The 15,578-nt window shown below is 42.4% G+C and overlaps 1 protein-coding gene across 5 annotated transcripts in view; it reads right to left on the bottom strand.

Moving 5' to 3' along the window:
• Window positions 1-10,528: 10,528 nt before the first annotated feature.
• The window catches only part of LOC122543290 (RNA-binding motif, single-stranded-interacting protein 2-like), a 241,062-nt gene continuing 236,012 nt past the window's right edge, over window positions 10,529-15,578 (bottom strand). For 4 of the 5 annotated variants that reach the window (XM_043681793.1, XM_043681792.1, XM_043681795.1 and 1 more), the window contains exons 13-14: window positions 14,404-14,491; window positions 10,529-12,070 (exon numbers count right to left, since the gene is read on the bottom strand). In XM_043681793.1, coding sequence (XP_043537728.1) covers window positions 14,411-14,491 — 81 coding nt within the window. In that variant the 3' untranslated portion in view covers window positions 10,529-12,070; window positions 14,404-14,410. The remainder of the gene's footprint in view (window positions 12,071-14,403; window positions 14,492-15,578) is intronic. The other variant, XM_043681796.1, reaches the window with a different exon arrangement.

Below are 15,578 nucleotides of genomic sequence, written 5' to 3'. Positions count from 1 at the left end.
CATAGAACATAGAACATAGCACAATACAGCACAGAACAGGCCCTTTGGCCCACGATGTTGTGCCGAACTTCTAACCTAGATTAAGTACCCATCCATGTACCTATCCAAATGCCGCTTAAAGGTCGCCAATGATTCCGACTTTACCACTCCCACGGGCAGCGCATTCCATGCCCCCACCACTCTCTGGGGAAAGAACCCACCCCTGACATCTTCCCTATACCTTCCACCCTTCACCTTATATTTATGTCCCCTTGTAACACTCTGTTGTACTTTTTCCCCGGGTACAACAGAGTGTTACAAGGGGACATAAATTTAAGGTGAAGGGTGGAAGGTATAGGGGAGATGTCAGGGTGGTGGGGGCATGGAATGCGCTGCCTGTGGGAGTGGTAGAGTCAGAATCTTTGGTGACCTTTAAGCGGCAATTGGATAGGTACATGGATGGGTGCTTAAGCTAGGACAAATGTTTGGCACAACATCGTGGGCCGAAGGGCCTGTTCTGTGCTGTATGTTCTAACAGGGGACTGAGTTGGATGATCAGCCATGATCAGATTGAGTGGTGGGATAGGCTTGCAGGGCTGAATTGCCTATTCCTATATTCTGTATTTCTAGAATATTTTGAGAGACGAATGTATCCTTTCAGCTCGGTACATCCAGTGTGTTCCATATTTATTTCCAATCCTGTCCAGATTGTTTTTGACCTTAACTCATTTCAAGGACATGAGTCTCCCCATCATTTGATGTGTGAATGGTTGGACTTCAGGAAGCTGAGGTGAGGGCTGCCGGGATATTCAATAGAAGAATGGAAAGGAAGATGAAAGAATCTATTATTTGAATCCAAATGTGCCCCGTCCCACTGCCCCGGCAGCAAGAGGATTTCCTTTTCTATTGCGGTTGGAACCATCTGATGATCTGAAATTGCTGCAGGAAGATTCCTTCATTCCTGCCCATATTGGAATGCGAGACACAGGAACACCAGGTAAGCACATGAAAAGATTTTTAAAAAAAAAAAGCAAAAAAATGTTGGATTTTCAGTGTGTACCAGTTAGATGTTCAGTAATAAGTGAAAGCACTGTCCATAAGGATGTCTGATATGGGAGCATTGATGAAAAACAGAATCAATTTTAAGTACTGTATTGGTGTACTTGATCTCTTTTGACATGTAAATAGAAATCCGCCCATACTCCTAAGAGAAAATAAAGCCAGTGCACAATAATCCCGATGTTGTAGCATGGTTACTTCCTTCCAGAGCATTGTGGTTAGCGTCTGCCTGCATTGGTATGACCGTCAAGTTGCAGGCAGTACATTAGCATTTATTAGATTGGGCTGGGGTGACAGGAGGCTCAAGTGCAGAATAAATACCAGCATGGATCAGTTGAGCTGAATGGCCTGCTTATAAGCTACCGATTGTGCAATCTAAGGTACTACATAAATGCAAATTCAGCTTTCCCCCTTCCAGTAAAGGTCAGTTAAAGGGGCCAGCAGGCAGGTGGCTGTGAAAATCAGGAGGATCCACTTCTTTACTGTCAGGATTTATTGGAAGCAATGCAACACATCAGCTGAAGACGTGGGAGTTCTGCTTTCCTTATACATGACTCCCCTTCCCCTGTCCTCTCATGATCCTCATCACTCCTGCCGTCAAGGTGCTGCTATTCCAGGGATACAGCTCCTCATTCACTGACAGCTCTCAGGTACTTAGTTCAATTGGCCATTATTCTGGGGGGAGGAAAGATGACAGTACCAACAAGCTATGTGACTACATGAGGCATCGTAACCAATTCTGTGGACAGTATGTGAGGATTCACTGGACAGGAACTAGAAACAAAGATTCAAAGTTTAATTCTTATGTCCCCACCCCACCTTTTCTCAAAAGGCACCAAGACTAACAGTGTGGTGCTATGTGAGGCCCTGGCTAAGATCAGCTCATTTAGCGGCAGGAGAGATGATAACATCACTGAACTTAGCTCCAAGTTAATGCTCTGGGGTCATGATTTCAAATCCCACCACGGTAGCTGATGGAATTTAAATTCAATTAATACAATCTGGAATTGAATGCTAGTCTGGGGAATGATGACCATGACAACTATCATCAATTGTTGCACAAAACCATCTGATTCACTAATACCCTTTAGGAAAGGGAAATCAGCCATCCTTATCTGGTCTGGCCTACATGTGACTCCAGACCCACAGCAATGTAGTGGAGTCTGAACTACTGAGGGCAATTATTCTTTAGTTGTTCATGGGATGTGAACATTGCTGGTTCGGCTCTTGAGTAGGTGGTGGTGAGCTGCATTCTTGGAGTGTGGGCAGACCCACAATACCCTTAGGGAGCAAATTCCAGGATTTTGATCCAGCGACAGTGAAGAAACACCAATATATTTTCAAGTCCGGATGGTGAGTGGCTTGGAGGGGAACTTGCAGGGGGTGGTGTTCCCATTAAACCTTTGCCCTTGTCCTTCCAGATGGAAGTGGTCTTTGGTTTGGAAGGTGCTGTCTAAGGAGTCTTAGTGAGTTGCTGCAGTGCATTAGGGATGGGCAATAAGTTTTGCCAGTGACAATCCATATCTCATGAAATAATTTCTTAAAAATCTTAAAGCAATGAAGAGTTGGGGTGGGAGCCTGTAATGCCACTAACTTATATAAAAAAAATACTTTTTTGCAACCATTGAAGTTAGCATTGTAAGTTGACAAAAAAATAATCCATTTAATAGAATTTCTGTTCAGTCCATACAGTTTTTTTCTCAAAACAAAGGCAGTACATCACATTATCCGAATGTGCCGATCATTCTGAGAATCCTTTACATTTCTAACAAGTTCCTCATGGAATAACATTTGCTTCCCCTCTCTTCCCTGTCCCCCACACACCCCACCACAACCCAGTGTAGCAGTATAACTTTGTGACATTGTTTTACCACAAGCAGAATGTAAGAATAGGCCTTCCATTCGGAGGCGATGTGACCATCACACAGATACCAGTAGCTTCCAAGGTAATGTTACACCGGAGTTTGTGTCTCATTGGAAAATGAGCTATTTCTATCAATTTGTGAATTCACTATGCACAACCTCCAATGTCTTCCACATGAATGTTTTCAAAAGGAAATGCTGGATGTGTGTGTGTGTGTTTGTGTGTGTGTGTAAACTCACAATCTTTTCAAACTACTCCTGCTGTGATCATGTTTGGCAAGAGTAGATTTGTTTTAAAGTTCAAACAGTTTCTGTGCCCTTAGAATACGTGCTTTATATGTGAAAATACAGACTCAATGGTGAAAGACAAGACTCAATATAGTCTCTGGCCTTTCATTTCCAGCCATTTTCTATGTTTATTTCAAATTCCCAGCCCTCAGGGATTTTGTCCGATTTATCTGCAAACCAGATTTTGATGACAAGATTCCAATAAGCATGATTTAATTGACTAATTATACACTATACTCCCTGCTCACTGTCTTCACACACCCATATCCTCCAATCACTCTCCTCACCTTTACTCACTCATTCCTCACATTTACTCACACTCATTCCTCACCTTTACTCACACTCATTCCTCACACTTACTCACTCACTCTCCCACGCTCCTCTCCCTCCCACCCTCATCAGCACTCCTCTTGGCATTAATCTTGGCACTGTTGGCATTAATCACTCCTTCTGCCCCACCCTCCCCACACTCCTTCCCACTATTTTGTGATGAATCGTAATTGAAACAAGTGTGCACCATCGACAAAATTGGCTTAAGTAGTAACTGTGGAGAAAGCCAATGGAAACTAGATGTGTCTCACTGAACATTCACTTTCAGAAAGGAGTGAGTCCGGCTGGGTTTTGCCACTAAGTAGCAGTGGGGCGTGATCCCAACACACAGCAGGGTCCTAGCCAGATGAAAAGGAGACTAACAGATGAAGGGTAGACTTCAGAGCAAAACTTGAGAAACTTACTCTTAGGTGTGTCTTATGTACTTGTTAGCTTCTGGCTCTTGAGAATGAGGGCTTATAAGCACATTCCCTGCCCACTTTTTGGGAAGGGCACAAGTGAGGAGGGCCAGGAAAATCAACATTAAGGTCCCAGGTTTAAAGGAAATTGAGAATGTGGCATCCTGAATTCAAGTTGTCACCTTGGCTTCTTGAGGACCTGAATACCTCAACAAGAAGTTAACCTTCTTTGGGACACCTTCTGAGGTCAACATTCACTCCTTGTGAACAGGGTAGAGGGCATTCACTCTGATCAAACTGTGCCAGTGTCATCATTTGTGTGAGACATAACTCCTAAACCAATCTGGCTTCTGGATAGGGAAGGCCTTGCCAGGCCCAGTTTTCTCAGTTGAATCCTCCAGTCCCGATTTCAATGTCCCCTCACTATTTACTAACAATTTGGCAGCACATAGGTACAACAAGATCATTAGAACCTGATAATGGTAATAAACTTCCACCAAATTGTTACTTTGCTGATTTTTACTGCAGTTTGTATCTGTCACCTTGTTAAAGCATGCATTTGAGCGTGGCGGAGAGGGGAACTTAACACCATGGAAGCAAGAAGCAGTTACATTTGCACTGTGGTCATCGGGTGGAGACAGTTGCGAGGAGTCAAATTCAGACTCTACACTACGGTCTCTCGTATGGTTTAACAGCAGCAGATAATCTTTTGAAACTATGAAATTCCTAGTAGAATTAGAGAAATGTGAAATCAAGAAACAATTTCATGAAAGCACCAGATTTGGGAGCCTGTAATGGCCTGTTGTAGGCCCAAAACAGCCAAGGACTTGCGACATTATCTGATTTATAAAAGATGGAGGTTTGAGTTCAGTGAAAAGTTGAGATAATTGAATGAAATAATCGGAACCAAGTCAATTTTGAAGAATTAGGTTAGTAATATAAAGATCTATAATTTGTCCTTGTCTTTATCTCGATCAGTCCCTGTCCCGTGTGACGTGTGCAGCATGCTGTAATTTGGAAATAGAACAGAGATCGTGAACAGCCACGAATTTGGAGAGGGGTGTTGAGGAATCTGATCCTCTGTTTGTAGTCAATAACAGCACTTAAATAAGAAAATCTAAGTCAAAGACAATCATGCAGGACACCACCGAGGCTGAGGGAACAGAGGAAATATGGCCTAAATCAGGAGATGGTATGTGGTTAAACCAGTTTTAAAAGGCTGTGGATTTGATGAAAGAAGGAAAAGTGCCATGAGTCTTGGGTTTGTCAGGGTGAGGGGGAATGGGCTGTAGATGGGTTGGTCAGCTGTAGCTGTTCCTAACAATGACTGTTCCCTAAATTTAAAAAAAAACAACATTGCTTTGGTCGTGTGGTCAAGAATGGGGAAAACCAAAGTGAAAATAGTCCTGGAATCTTCGAGTATCTTCCACTGAAGCAAAAATTATCAGCTAACAAAAAACATTTTCGTAAGACAACGACTGCCTTCCTAAGGTGGATGCAGCTCTAGAAACTCAATGAAATGGCACACTGCTGATCAGTGAGTACAATTTTAACATGGCAGCCATTTTTGTGCACAGCAAGCTCCCACAAATAGCAGCTGAGTGAGACAACTGGCAAAGCACCTTTGGTTTCTTTTCATGGTATTGGCTGAGGGAAAGGACAGTAAATTGCTGAGGGAGCTCCTGACTCCTTCCAAAAGAGGGACGCGGGATTTTTGCTTGTTGCTGACCAATAACAGGCACCCCCTCCTCCTCTACAAGGACTGCACCGAAGTGTCAGTCTCGATTTATGTGCTCAGAGATCAATAACTGGTCATACACAGAACTCACCACAGATATATTGCTTCTAAAGTAGAGTAGGATCTGCAATTTATAGGATTGAGAGTAAGGATTTGATAGCGGGTATTACAGAGACTGTTCCCTCCCTGGTTTTCAATAGCAAGGAGCCAGGGCCAGGTTACAATTGCCCCACACTTCAAGAAAAGCTCCAAAAACACACACAGCAGTCAGTAATTTCATAGTTTCAAAATACATTTTGGTGTGTGAGTGAGTGAGTGAGTGTGTGAGTGAGAGAGATGGTGATTGCATGGACAGTGAAAAGATTCTTTCATGGTTGCAATAATGAACCATAAGAAACCAGCAGCAAGGCATACTGTACAAAAAGGTGCACCTGGAACTAGAGGAACCACAAGGTGAAGCTGGTCCAGTAAGGTCCAAAAACAAACACGATAAAGTGGAGATAAAGCTTCTTCAATGACTGGTGGATGGATTGAGACTCTTTGGTAAATAAAACTCTCTGACAGTACCCAGTCAGTTGTCTTGTCATTAACTAGGAACTAGGCAGCACAGGCACCAATTTCAGACAAATTTGTTTGCAACAACTCAAAGGCAGAATTTGGAGGGCCAAGGACTATGTGCCGGGAAAAAAGGGACAAGGGCTGGGAGGAATTTCCATCTGCACTTCAACCCACGGTGCTTTCTCATGGCTCTCTTTTGCCTCAGAAGTGAGCACTGTGAATGGGTCCCATGCCTGGTTCTCATGCTGCCATTTTATCTGGATGACAGGGACAGCTCTTCCCCCATTCTGAGATGAAGGTCAGATTGCACAGGGCATTTCCCCTTGTTCATGCCTGTGCATTTTGGAAGGAGGAGAGGAACATGTTGGCCTGCTCCGTGGATGTCGACGGAAACCTCCGTTGGGTCAGAGAAGTGCCCTGTATTGGGGGGAGTTTTCATTTCCTCAGCCTTCTTGAAAGCTGATAAATTCCACCTTGAGACTATAACTTTACCCAAAATGAAGAGCTCGGCCCGACTGAAATTTGAGGCGGTCGAGGAGAATAGATCTGCGCAGACTTGCTTTAAATCATTCAATTTTCTTCTCTGATCCAGTTGAGTTGGACGGTCCCAATTGAACTGTGTTACAGGATAAGGTTGATTAAGACGGACTCTTCATGCCTTACCAGGAACCCCTTGTTGTACACACTTAGCCTTTGGCCGAGGACATTTCCCAGGCCTTTTTCCTGCCCAGTTGCCTAAATCTCAAAACCATCCTCCCCCCAGCCCGAATCCACCCTCCTTCAGTTGGGCCAACCCACACTACTCCTGGGATAACCCATTCTGAGCCAGCACAGAATACCACACAGCAACCAATAGTTATAGGGAGGGAGAATGGATTGGAGTTTTATATCTTACCGCACTTAAGACATGGCAAACATCATTTTCTTCCAAAATTGATGCCTTAACCGACACTAATGAACAGCATTCACTTTACAAATTAAAGGAAACAAAAAAACAGTCTCTTTACAAATGTGTCCACTCTCAGTAACAAAAAAATTCAAATAAAGACTATCTTTAGCACAAAATAGAACTCAACATAACTGTAACATTGACAAAGCATACCCTTATCAACAAATTAAAAAAAAAACAAGCTGTGGCATCTAGATTTACTAAAAAGAAATTGCATCTGCCTCTCTCTCTCTCTCTCCAAACATCTGTTTTTTTAAAAAAAATCTATAAAAGTGTTCAGTTGAAACATTTCATTTTGAAGCAAACATTTTTTTGTCTCATTTCTACTAAGAGTTGAATTCATTTCTTGTTTTCAAAAGTCAGCGATAAAACAGTGAAGAAATCACCATCTCTAATGGCCCACCCTCCCCACTCTAATTTTCCGCAAAGCTTTAAAAGACAGTTGAATGCATTGCAGCAGCTTTTTTTAAAAAAACACACACGTAAATATATTCGCATCTCAAAGCCAGCTAATAAATCTAGGTCAAAAAAAATCATTTAACGCAGCAAGTAGTAGAGAGAGAGAAAAAAAAACCAAGAAAATAATCCAGAACACAACTTCAAGTTACCCGTTTCTCCATCAGTATTCTTTTGTGTGGTTTTACACAAAATTTCCATGATTGCTAAAAAAATGTCTATATTTTTGTGCACATCTTCCAGAAGTAGTTATCAAATCCCCAAGATGTTGACTTTGGAAGTGTGGGTGTGTGAGGGAGTACAAAGTTAAATGGTTGTTTTTTTTTTAGGAGCTGTATTCATTTCAGCAAGCCAAGAACACATTTGTCCCAGATTTCACTGTCAGGGCCTCATTTCTATGACAGAGGCCACAGATCTGTCTGAGTGTCCAGGCAAGCAATCATTTTGTACACCTCCTGAGCAAAGCAATTCAATTAGTTCCTGTCCCCACTTCACTTTTTATTTACATTTGAAAATGACTTCATTGTTTCCCTCAGCCCCTCACTCGTATGCAACCCAGCGACATTTCACTATAAACTGACTGATAACTCGAGGAGAAGGCCTACTGAGGAGATGTAGGCCACAAGTGAACTCCGAAGCCTGTGTTATGAATGGCTCCCTTCTGCTCAGATAATTTTACTGAGGGCTCAAATGCTCATAATTTCTTGAGCATTCTGAACATTGAACACACTTTTGTTTACTGGTAAATAAACTCAAGAGACAGCTGGATGTCTTAACATGATTATTGAGCTTGACTGTCATGCAGGTACTGATCGCTTCAGAAGGGAGACATAGGTAGGATGGCTATGTTGATCATTGAGGATGAAGGGAGATGGGGGAAAAATGGATGTCTCAATCTTCACTCAGCTCCATATTCTTAGCCGTATGGAGTAGGGAAGGATTATGGAGGGTAAAATCAGACAAATCAGTTATGCCATTGCTTTTTGTTGCCTGGTTGGTAGGTTGAGAGTGTTCAGAGCAAGTAATATGGGATTAACTAACTGATAATCAGTGAGGACATTACAAGAGGTTATTGTAAGGTAAAGGCCGTGTTTAGACCAACTAGTTCACCACTATTTTAGTGTTCTACATGATAGGATAGAGAGAGATTAAACTTAGGACATCTTCAATCGATGATTCAAGGCTGAAACAAATTTTTAATCAGGAAGGGAATCAAGGGTTATAGAGAAAAGGCAGGAAAGTGGAGTTGAAGATTATCAGAGCAGCAGTGACATAATTGATTGGTAGAGCTGACTTGATGGGCTGAATAGCCTACTTCTACTCCTATGTCATATAGTCTAAAATTCCTTGCACTTCAAATAGTGCCATGGTATTTGTTTGTGTCCACTTTAAGAAGCAGACAGGATTTTGGGTTAACATCTGAAAGACAACAAAGATCCAGCACATGCACACAGAGTAAGGCCAAATGGCCTCCTGCTACAATAAATTTTTATCATTCAGTTCTAAGTCTGCTGTGAAGCTTCAGCCCTTATCTTGCGCTCTAATGGGAATGAGACCTGAACCCACAACCTTTCAACAGTTGCCACCTGCCAAATTGACACCTGGGCAACGTTACAAATGGGCTACATCCAACACAAAGACGCTTCCAAGATGCACGTTTTTCAATAGATGTCATATTAAAACAAAAATCCCTCCAGCGAACCAGCCATCTTTGAATGAAAAAAATCTGAACTAGTTTAAAATGCAGCTATTTTTGATCAGCTTCACTGTTCTGGAAGCTGTGGGATGCATCAAGTTGGAACAGGGCCACACAGTGAAAGGGCTCCCTCTTGTGACCATTCTTATCACACACACTCCCATTTACCTGAGAGTCCTGACAAGAGGGGTTTGTGTATGGCATCCTTGACTTATTTACCCATGAGGGTAAGTGTCAGTGGGTGTTGACTGGGCAGGACAGGAGGTGGGCTCACTACGGGCATGAGTGAGCTGTTTTACACACGTGGAGGATAACCATAATAATGCCTGAGATTCGCAAATCTCACAATGAAACAAAGCCAGCACGTGAATGAATTAAAGTTGTTGCATAATCAGTCAGCCATCTCTCAGTTAGATTCCCTTTGTTCATCATTTAGAAAGTGATCAGGGGCATTCAAAATCAAATGAGGAATCCTTTCAACTAACTGGACTTTGTTAGATTCTCCTAAAGCGCCATGTCATCCTCATTGTCTTAACTGACACAAATGAATGACATAAAATTCACATAATATTAGAGATTTCTCCTCACACAACCAGAGCTTTCACACAGATAGCAAAATGATATAGGCTTAGTTGGCACCTTTCAATTCAGGGTATGGTAATAAAATCAGGTCAAAAGAGGATTGGGACCAGTGAGATATCATTGCTCAGTTGTCAGTTTTCCTGTGAGATGATAGAGGGAGGATCTGATAAATATTCAGCCATGTACCCTGGGTAGAGGATCTCATGGACTTCAATGGCCTTTCCAATACTCAGTCAGCTCAAATGTCTTGATCTTGGGGCTACTTGCACATTTAAAAAGCTTCTTTCCGCACACAACACAAAGAAACCTAGCCCCGTTCATTTTAGAGAATCAATATATTGTACATGTTTTTAGTGCAGGAATTATATAATTTAACTCCAAGTAAATGTGGTTCTTTCTATATGGCAAATGTCATTTTTTTATTCATTCACAAGATGGGGGTGTTGCTGGTTAGGCCAACATTTATTGCCCCTTGAGAAGGTGGGGGTGAGCTGCCTTATTGAACCTCTGCAGTCCATGTGCTGCAGGGAGATCCACAACGGGAGGGAGTTCCAGGATTTTGACCCAGCAACACTGTAGGAATGGTGATTTATTTCCAAGTCAGGAAAATGAGTGACTTGGAGGGGAATTCCCATGTGTTCCCATGTATCTACTGCCTTTGTCCTTCTAGATGGAAGTGGTCGTGGGTTTGGAAGGTGCTGTCTAAGCAACTTAGGTGAATTTCCGCAATTCATCTTATAGATAGTACACACTGCTGCTATTGAGGGAGTGGATGTTGGAAATGGTGGATCAGGTGCTAATCAAGCAGGTTGTTTTATCTTTGCTTTCCTTTTTTATACAAGTTTTTTAAAATCTTTTAATGGGAGCATAGCAAAGGTATGCTTTTGGGAGAACTATGTGACTCAAAGCCACTCAAGCTCCCTTTAAAATCAATGATGACAAATAATAGTCACGTTTATAAAATGACCCCAGCAGCTGAACTCTCCTCTGACAGCATCCAGCTGAATAATGAACACTTTTGGCTGGTAAATCACTCTAAGAGGTTCTTTCTCTGATCAGCTCTGAAATTATTATGCTGGTTTATAAACCTCATCCTAAAAGCATCAATGAAAGTGCAAGCTGTAGGCCTATTTTACCACGTTTGGCATTGCTCTCTCAAAGTCATAGGCACTAATTTACAGTATTGAAGTGAAGGAGGGAGACAAGGAGAATTTTATTTTATATGTCCACATACTGCCTGAAAGAGTGTAGAAGCAGATTCAATCAGAACTTTCGAAAGAGGAATGAAAGAAATATTTGCAGGGAAATACGGAGAATTTGAATCACTCTTTCAAAAAGCCAGCACAGAGATGATGGGTCAAAGGTCTCTTGCATGCTGTATGACTTTTTGATTTTGATTGTTTGGAACAATCCTTGAAGCTTTACGTGAAATGGGCCATCGACTGGAACTAATTTAACTCAACCAAAGCCACAACCTTTTCCAAGTAAAGTGAGAACGGGAGGGAAGGTTCTTGGGGAGGTGTAGGTCAGAACACGGATGAAGAGAAACTGTAATTTGAAGTTGTCTGTTTGTTTTTCTGTTAGTGTTCCCACAGAGGATGTTAAAAAGGAGAAAATTGAAACCGCACTAATCTCTACATCATCGTCATGGCAGCAACAGACAATCAATTCATTATTAAGTTTGTAACTGTACAAGGTCATGGACTCCACCTAGTGAAGGTTTGAACTCAAATCAACCTGGATATTTTACAAAACAAAAAAAAACTAATCACGGTTAAAAAGACATTTGATGTGTAATCTTCTCCTCTCTCACTCTGAGCAGTTTCAGAATGCTTAAATAATGATTTGCTATAGTTGCACTTTCAAAAAAATAAGCTCTCTTTCCGTATCAAAATAAACCTCTTTTCCACAGATTCTGCCACCGATTTTGGTATGTCTGGTTAACTGAAGTAGAAAGTTTATCAAAATAGCTGTGTTTTTTTCTTCCTTTGTTGAATGTCTTACAAATGAAAGGAAAAACGTTTGTGATTTTTTTCCCCAAATCTTGTGCAAAAATTTCTCGTTGTTTTTGCCCCCCCTCCCCCCTCCCCCCATCCCACCCCCTCCAGAGCAGTCTGGTTTCAGGTTCACACCGATTCAGGAGAGCTGATTCATTCATCTTCTCACTCTCACATCTGGAAGAAAAGAAAACAAGACTTAAAACAGATCTGTGCAAACTCACAGCGTCCCTTGTTGCTCTCTCTCTCTCTCAAGATGGGGTTGACTGGGGTTGACACTGGCAAGGCTTCACCCCAATGTTGCCTCCAGTTTTTTTTTCTCTGCTGTGCATGGCCTGTTTCTTGTACCGTATGAACCCTCAGGGTAGTTGCATGATGCATCTTAAAAAGGCACTGGTTGGTCAGGGCCTGTTTGTGGTCTACGCGCTACGTTCTGAGCCCTCGTTTCCCTGAGGAGATGAAGATGATGGGCCACTGCATATAGCCATCCTCCATTTCCCTCACAATTGAAGACTCTGTGAAGCTACTTCAGCCTTGGCCACATAAAGTAAACCTGGACCAGGTACAGTTGGCAGCTTCCATTTCCTATCAGATTGACAATGAAGCATCTTTTTTTTTACATGTATCCAGCAGCTTCCACAGTCATGTACATTTTCTGGAGACAGCCCACAAGTCGTCAGATAAATCGATATCGATTCTATGACTTACCTGAAGGGAGATTTGAGCCCAGGACTGATATAAATTGCTAGGGAATACTGCAAGCCTGACACTAATGAACCTCTTATATATTGGTTTGTAGTTCCACGGGTGCCATGTACCCACTGGTAATTCACCCATATGCTATTCATGTGTAACTCTCAGCAGTGAGTGTCTGTAATTATGCACTGGCCCTTGTTACGCCCTTCTAAGATTTGCTTTTAGTTAAAAACATAGTAGATAGGAACAGGAGTAGGCCATTCAGCCCTTAGAGGGGTTAACATTATCATGGCTGATCATCCAACTCAGTCCCCCTGTTCCTGCTTTCTCCTCATACCTTTTGATCCTTTAGTCCTGAAGAAATATATCTAGCTCTTTCTTAGAAACATTCAATATTTTCGTTTCAGTCACTTTCTGTGACAGAGAATTCCACAGGCCGACCACCTTTTAGATGAAAACATTTCTCCTCATCTCAGTTCTAAATGGCCAATCCCATATCATTAGACTCTGATCCCTAGTTCTGGACTCCCCAGTTATTGGGGAGTTAGTCTAATAGTTAATCTAAAGAAAGATTTCAGTACAATGCAAGGGACTCTTAGTATCAATCATTTTAAGAATGACGTTTTCTATTCAGGTATTGGACTATGACAAACAACAGTCTAGGACTTGTGTCAGCGATGGTCTCTTGATTCTGAACTGCAAGATGGCAAGTTCAAATCCTACTTCAAGACTTGTGTGTAAAAATACAGCGTATCACTCCAGGGCTGTACCGAGGCACTGTTGGAAGGCTTTACTGAGGGACTGTTTGAGGTACTGTCTTTTGGTTGCGATATTACACCAATGTCACATTTGCTTGCTCAGATGGATTGTAAAAGATTCTTTGGCACTATTTCAAAGATGGGGAAAGGGGGCTGATGACATTATCTCTGGTTTCCTGCTCAAAAGTTCTCTCTTCATTATCAGTCCAGAAAAGAAGTAACTGGTCATTGTCATTTTCCTGATTGCAGGAGCTTGCTGTGCACAAAATGGTTGGTGTATTTCCTTTAGTGACTACAAAAATTCTTAATTGGCTGTAAAAAGTGCTTTGGTGCATTCAGCAGTTATAGAAAACACTATATACACACAAGTATATATCCAGTTATGTTTCTCCCTGTTAAAGGCTGCCTTGCTTGCCTGTCAGCATGGTTTCGGGGTTTGATGTTACTTGTGGTGGTTCGTCTTATGTTAGGGGTGGATTTTGATGGAATCCAGAGAAGAGCATTTTCAAAATGCTCAGGTCGGTAAGATTCACATTCTAACGCTATGTTGCAGCCTATTCACACTGCAAACTGCCCAGCTCTGATCCCATTTTCCCTGCTCTCCAGTCCGTTTTTATTCCTTCTTTAATCTAATTTCCCAGTCTTCCTGGGTAGCCTTGATCTGTTCTTGTTGCCCGTCTGTTCAATCAAAACTAAAAGTGGCCAGATGCTTGCGTCCTAGGTTGGTGCTCAAACAGAGGTTTGTACCCATCATTCCTTACCTCTTGGCTAGCAATACCTGAGTAAGAGTGGGGACATGAGGAATGTCACATGCACAGGAAGTTGCTAGCCAACAGACCATTGTCTCCTGGCAGTGGAGAAAAAGAAACATGGAAGACAGGACTCCGTGTGTAGTTCACAGAAGATGGCATCAAGAGTGGCATCAGTAAGAGATGGGTGTCGAGAGAGAATGTGGGACAGGTGGACGTTTCACATGAGGAACAGAACTTTCAGGGAGGAAGGAGCAACTTGAAGAGGTGCAACAGAAATGTCGTACTGAGAGGATTAGCTTCCTACCTCAGATTTACTTGCTGTGCTGGTAGGAATAGGTTGCATGTTCAGAGGATGTTTCCATAGCAACCTGCTGCTGCTGGCCACTGGGTTCCTGCAATGGGAAAACATGAAGCTGTCACACAAGCAAGCTTTCCCATGTTGTTTACAGTAAAGGCTTGGCAAAGGAACGGTGAGGATGATGGAGAAATCTAATGATTGGTCAGAGTTCAAAAGCCTGGTGTCCCACCCTCGCGCACTCGTATCATTAAACACACTGAGTTAACATCCCGAGAACCCAAAGTGTAGCCGAGTGCTTTTTATATGTGATTCGCAGCAGCAGGGCACTTAACAAGCAGCCCCAAGTTGAAGCAGCTCTGCCCGACAGCTCCGTTTACATCTCCTGGTCCAGGACCTGCTCATGCCAGTCGGTTCTGTGTTGCCAATGGCTATGTGATACCCATTGCCAGGCACCGCGATATAATAAGAACCAGGAGATGGTTTAAACGGCCAGCGGCCACTTATCCTGGCTGTTGGTAAGCTTGTTGCTCAATCAATCAGGAGGATCTCAAAATGGCTGCACTGGTACTATGTGGAGCCTCAGCTTCACAAACTGCCTTGAGTGATTTGACGAAAGTCTCTCAGCCATATTGGTGAAATCAGTTCATCCACTGTTAACCAGTATCCTAGTTGGTGTAACCATCTGGAATTCACCACTAACCTGCCATAATTTGCCCAGAAATGCTAAGTCGATGGATGCTAAAGAAAGACAATTGTTTCAAGGTTCAAACTAGGCCAGTGTTGGAGGGAGGTACTTCTTGTATTTGAACTATGCTAAGATTAAGCTGAGGAGATCTTGTGACGCAGTGGGCTAGTGTCCCTACTTCTTGAACTAGAAGCTCCCAGTTGAAGCCCCACTCCAGGACTTGATACACAAGAAAAGTGTGTTAAGTTGAAAATCTTTTCAACGTAGGCCAATAGTGGACAGTAAGAGCAAGAGAGACTCCTGGTCAGCCATGTGATGGAAAGAAGTTGTATCACTGTCCATCGCTCCAGATTAGAACATGCATGTAAAAGTGCATGTTGCCATAGCAACCCCAACTCCCAGAATGAACTGTAACAGGCTACCAATCTAGCTAATCTTCAAATGCTTGATGTTGAGAGGGGAAATACTAAATTTGAGGAAAGAATCCCATTGTCCA

Source organism: Chiloscyllium plagiosum, chromosome 43 (genome assembly GCF_004010195.1).
Source record: "Chiloscyllium plagiosum isolate BGI_BamShark_2017 chromosome 43, ASM401019v2, whole genome shotgun sequence".
NCBI classification, from domain to species: domain Eukaryota; kingdom Metazoa; phylum Chordata; class Chondrichthyes; order Orectolobiformes; family Hemiscylliidae; genus Chiloscyllium; species Chiloscyllium plagiosum.
This window is presented reverse-complemented; position numbering and strand designations above follow the sequence as displayed.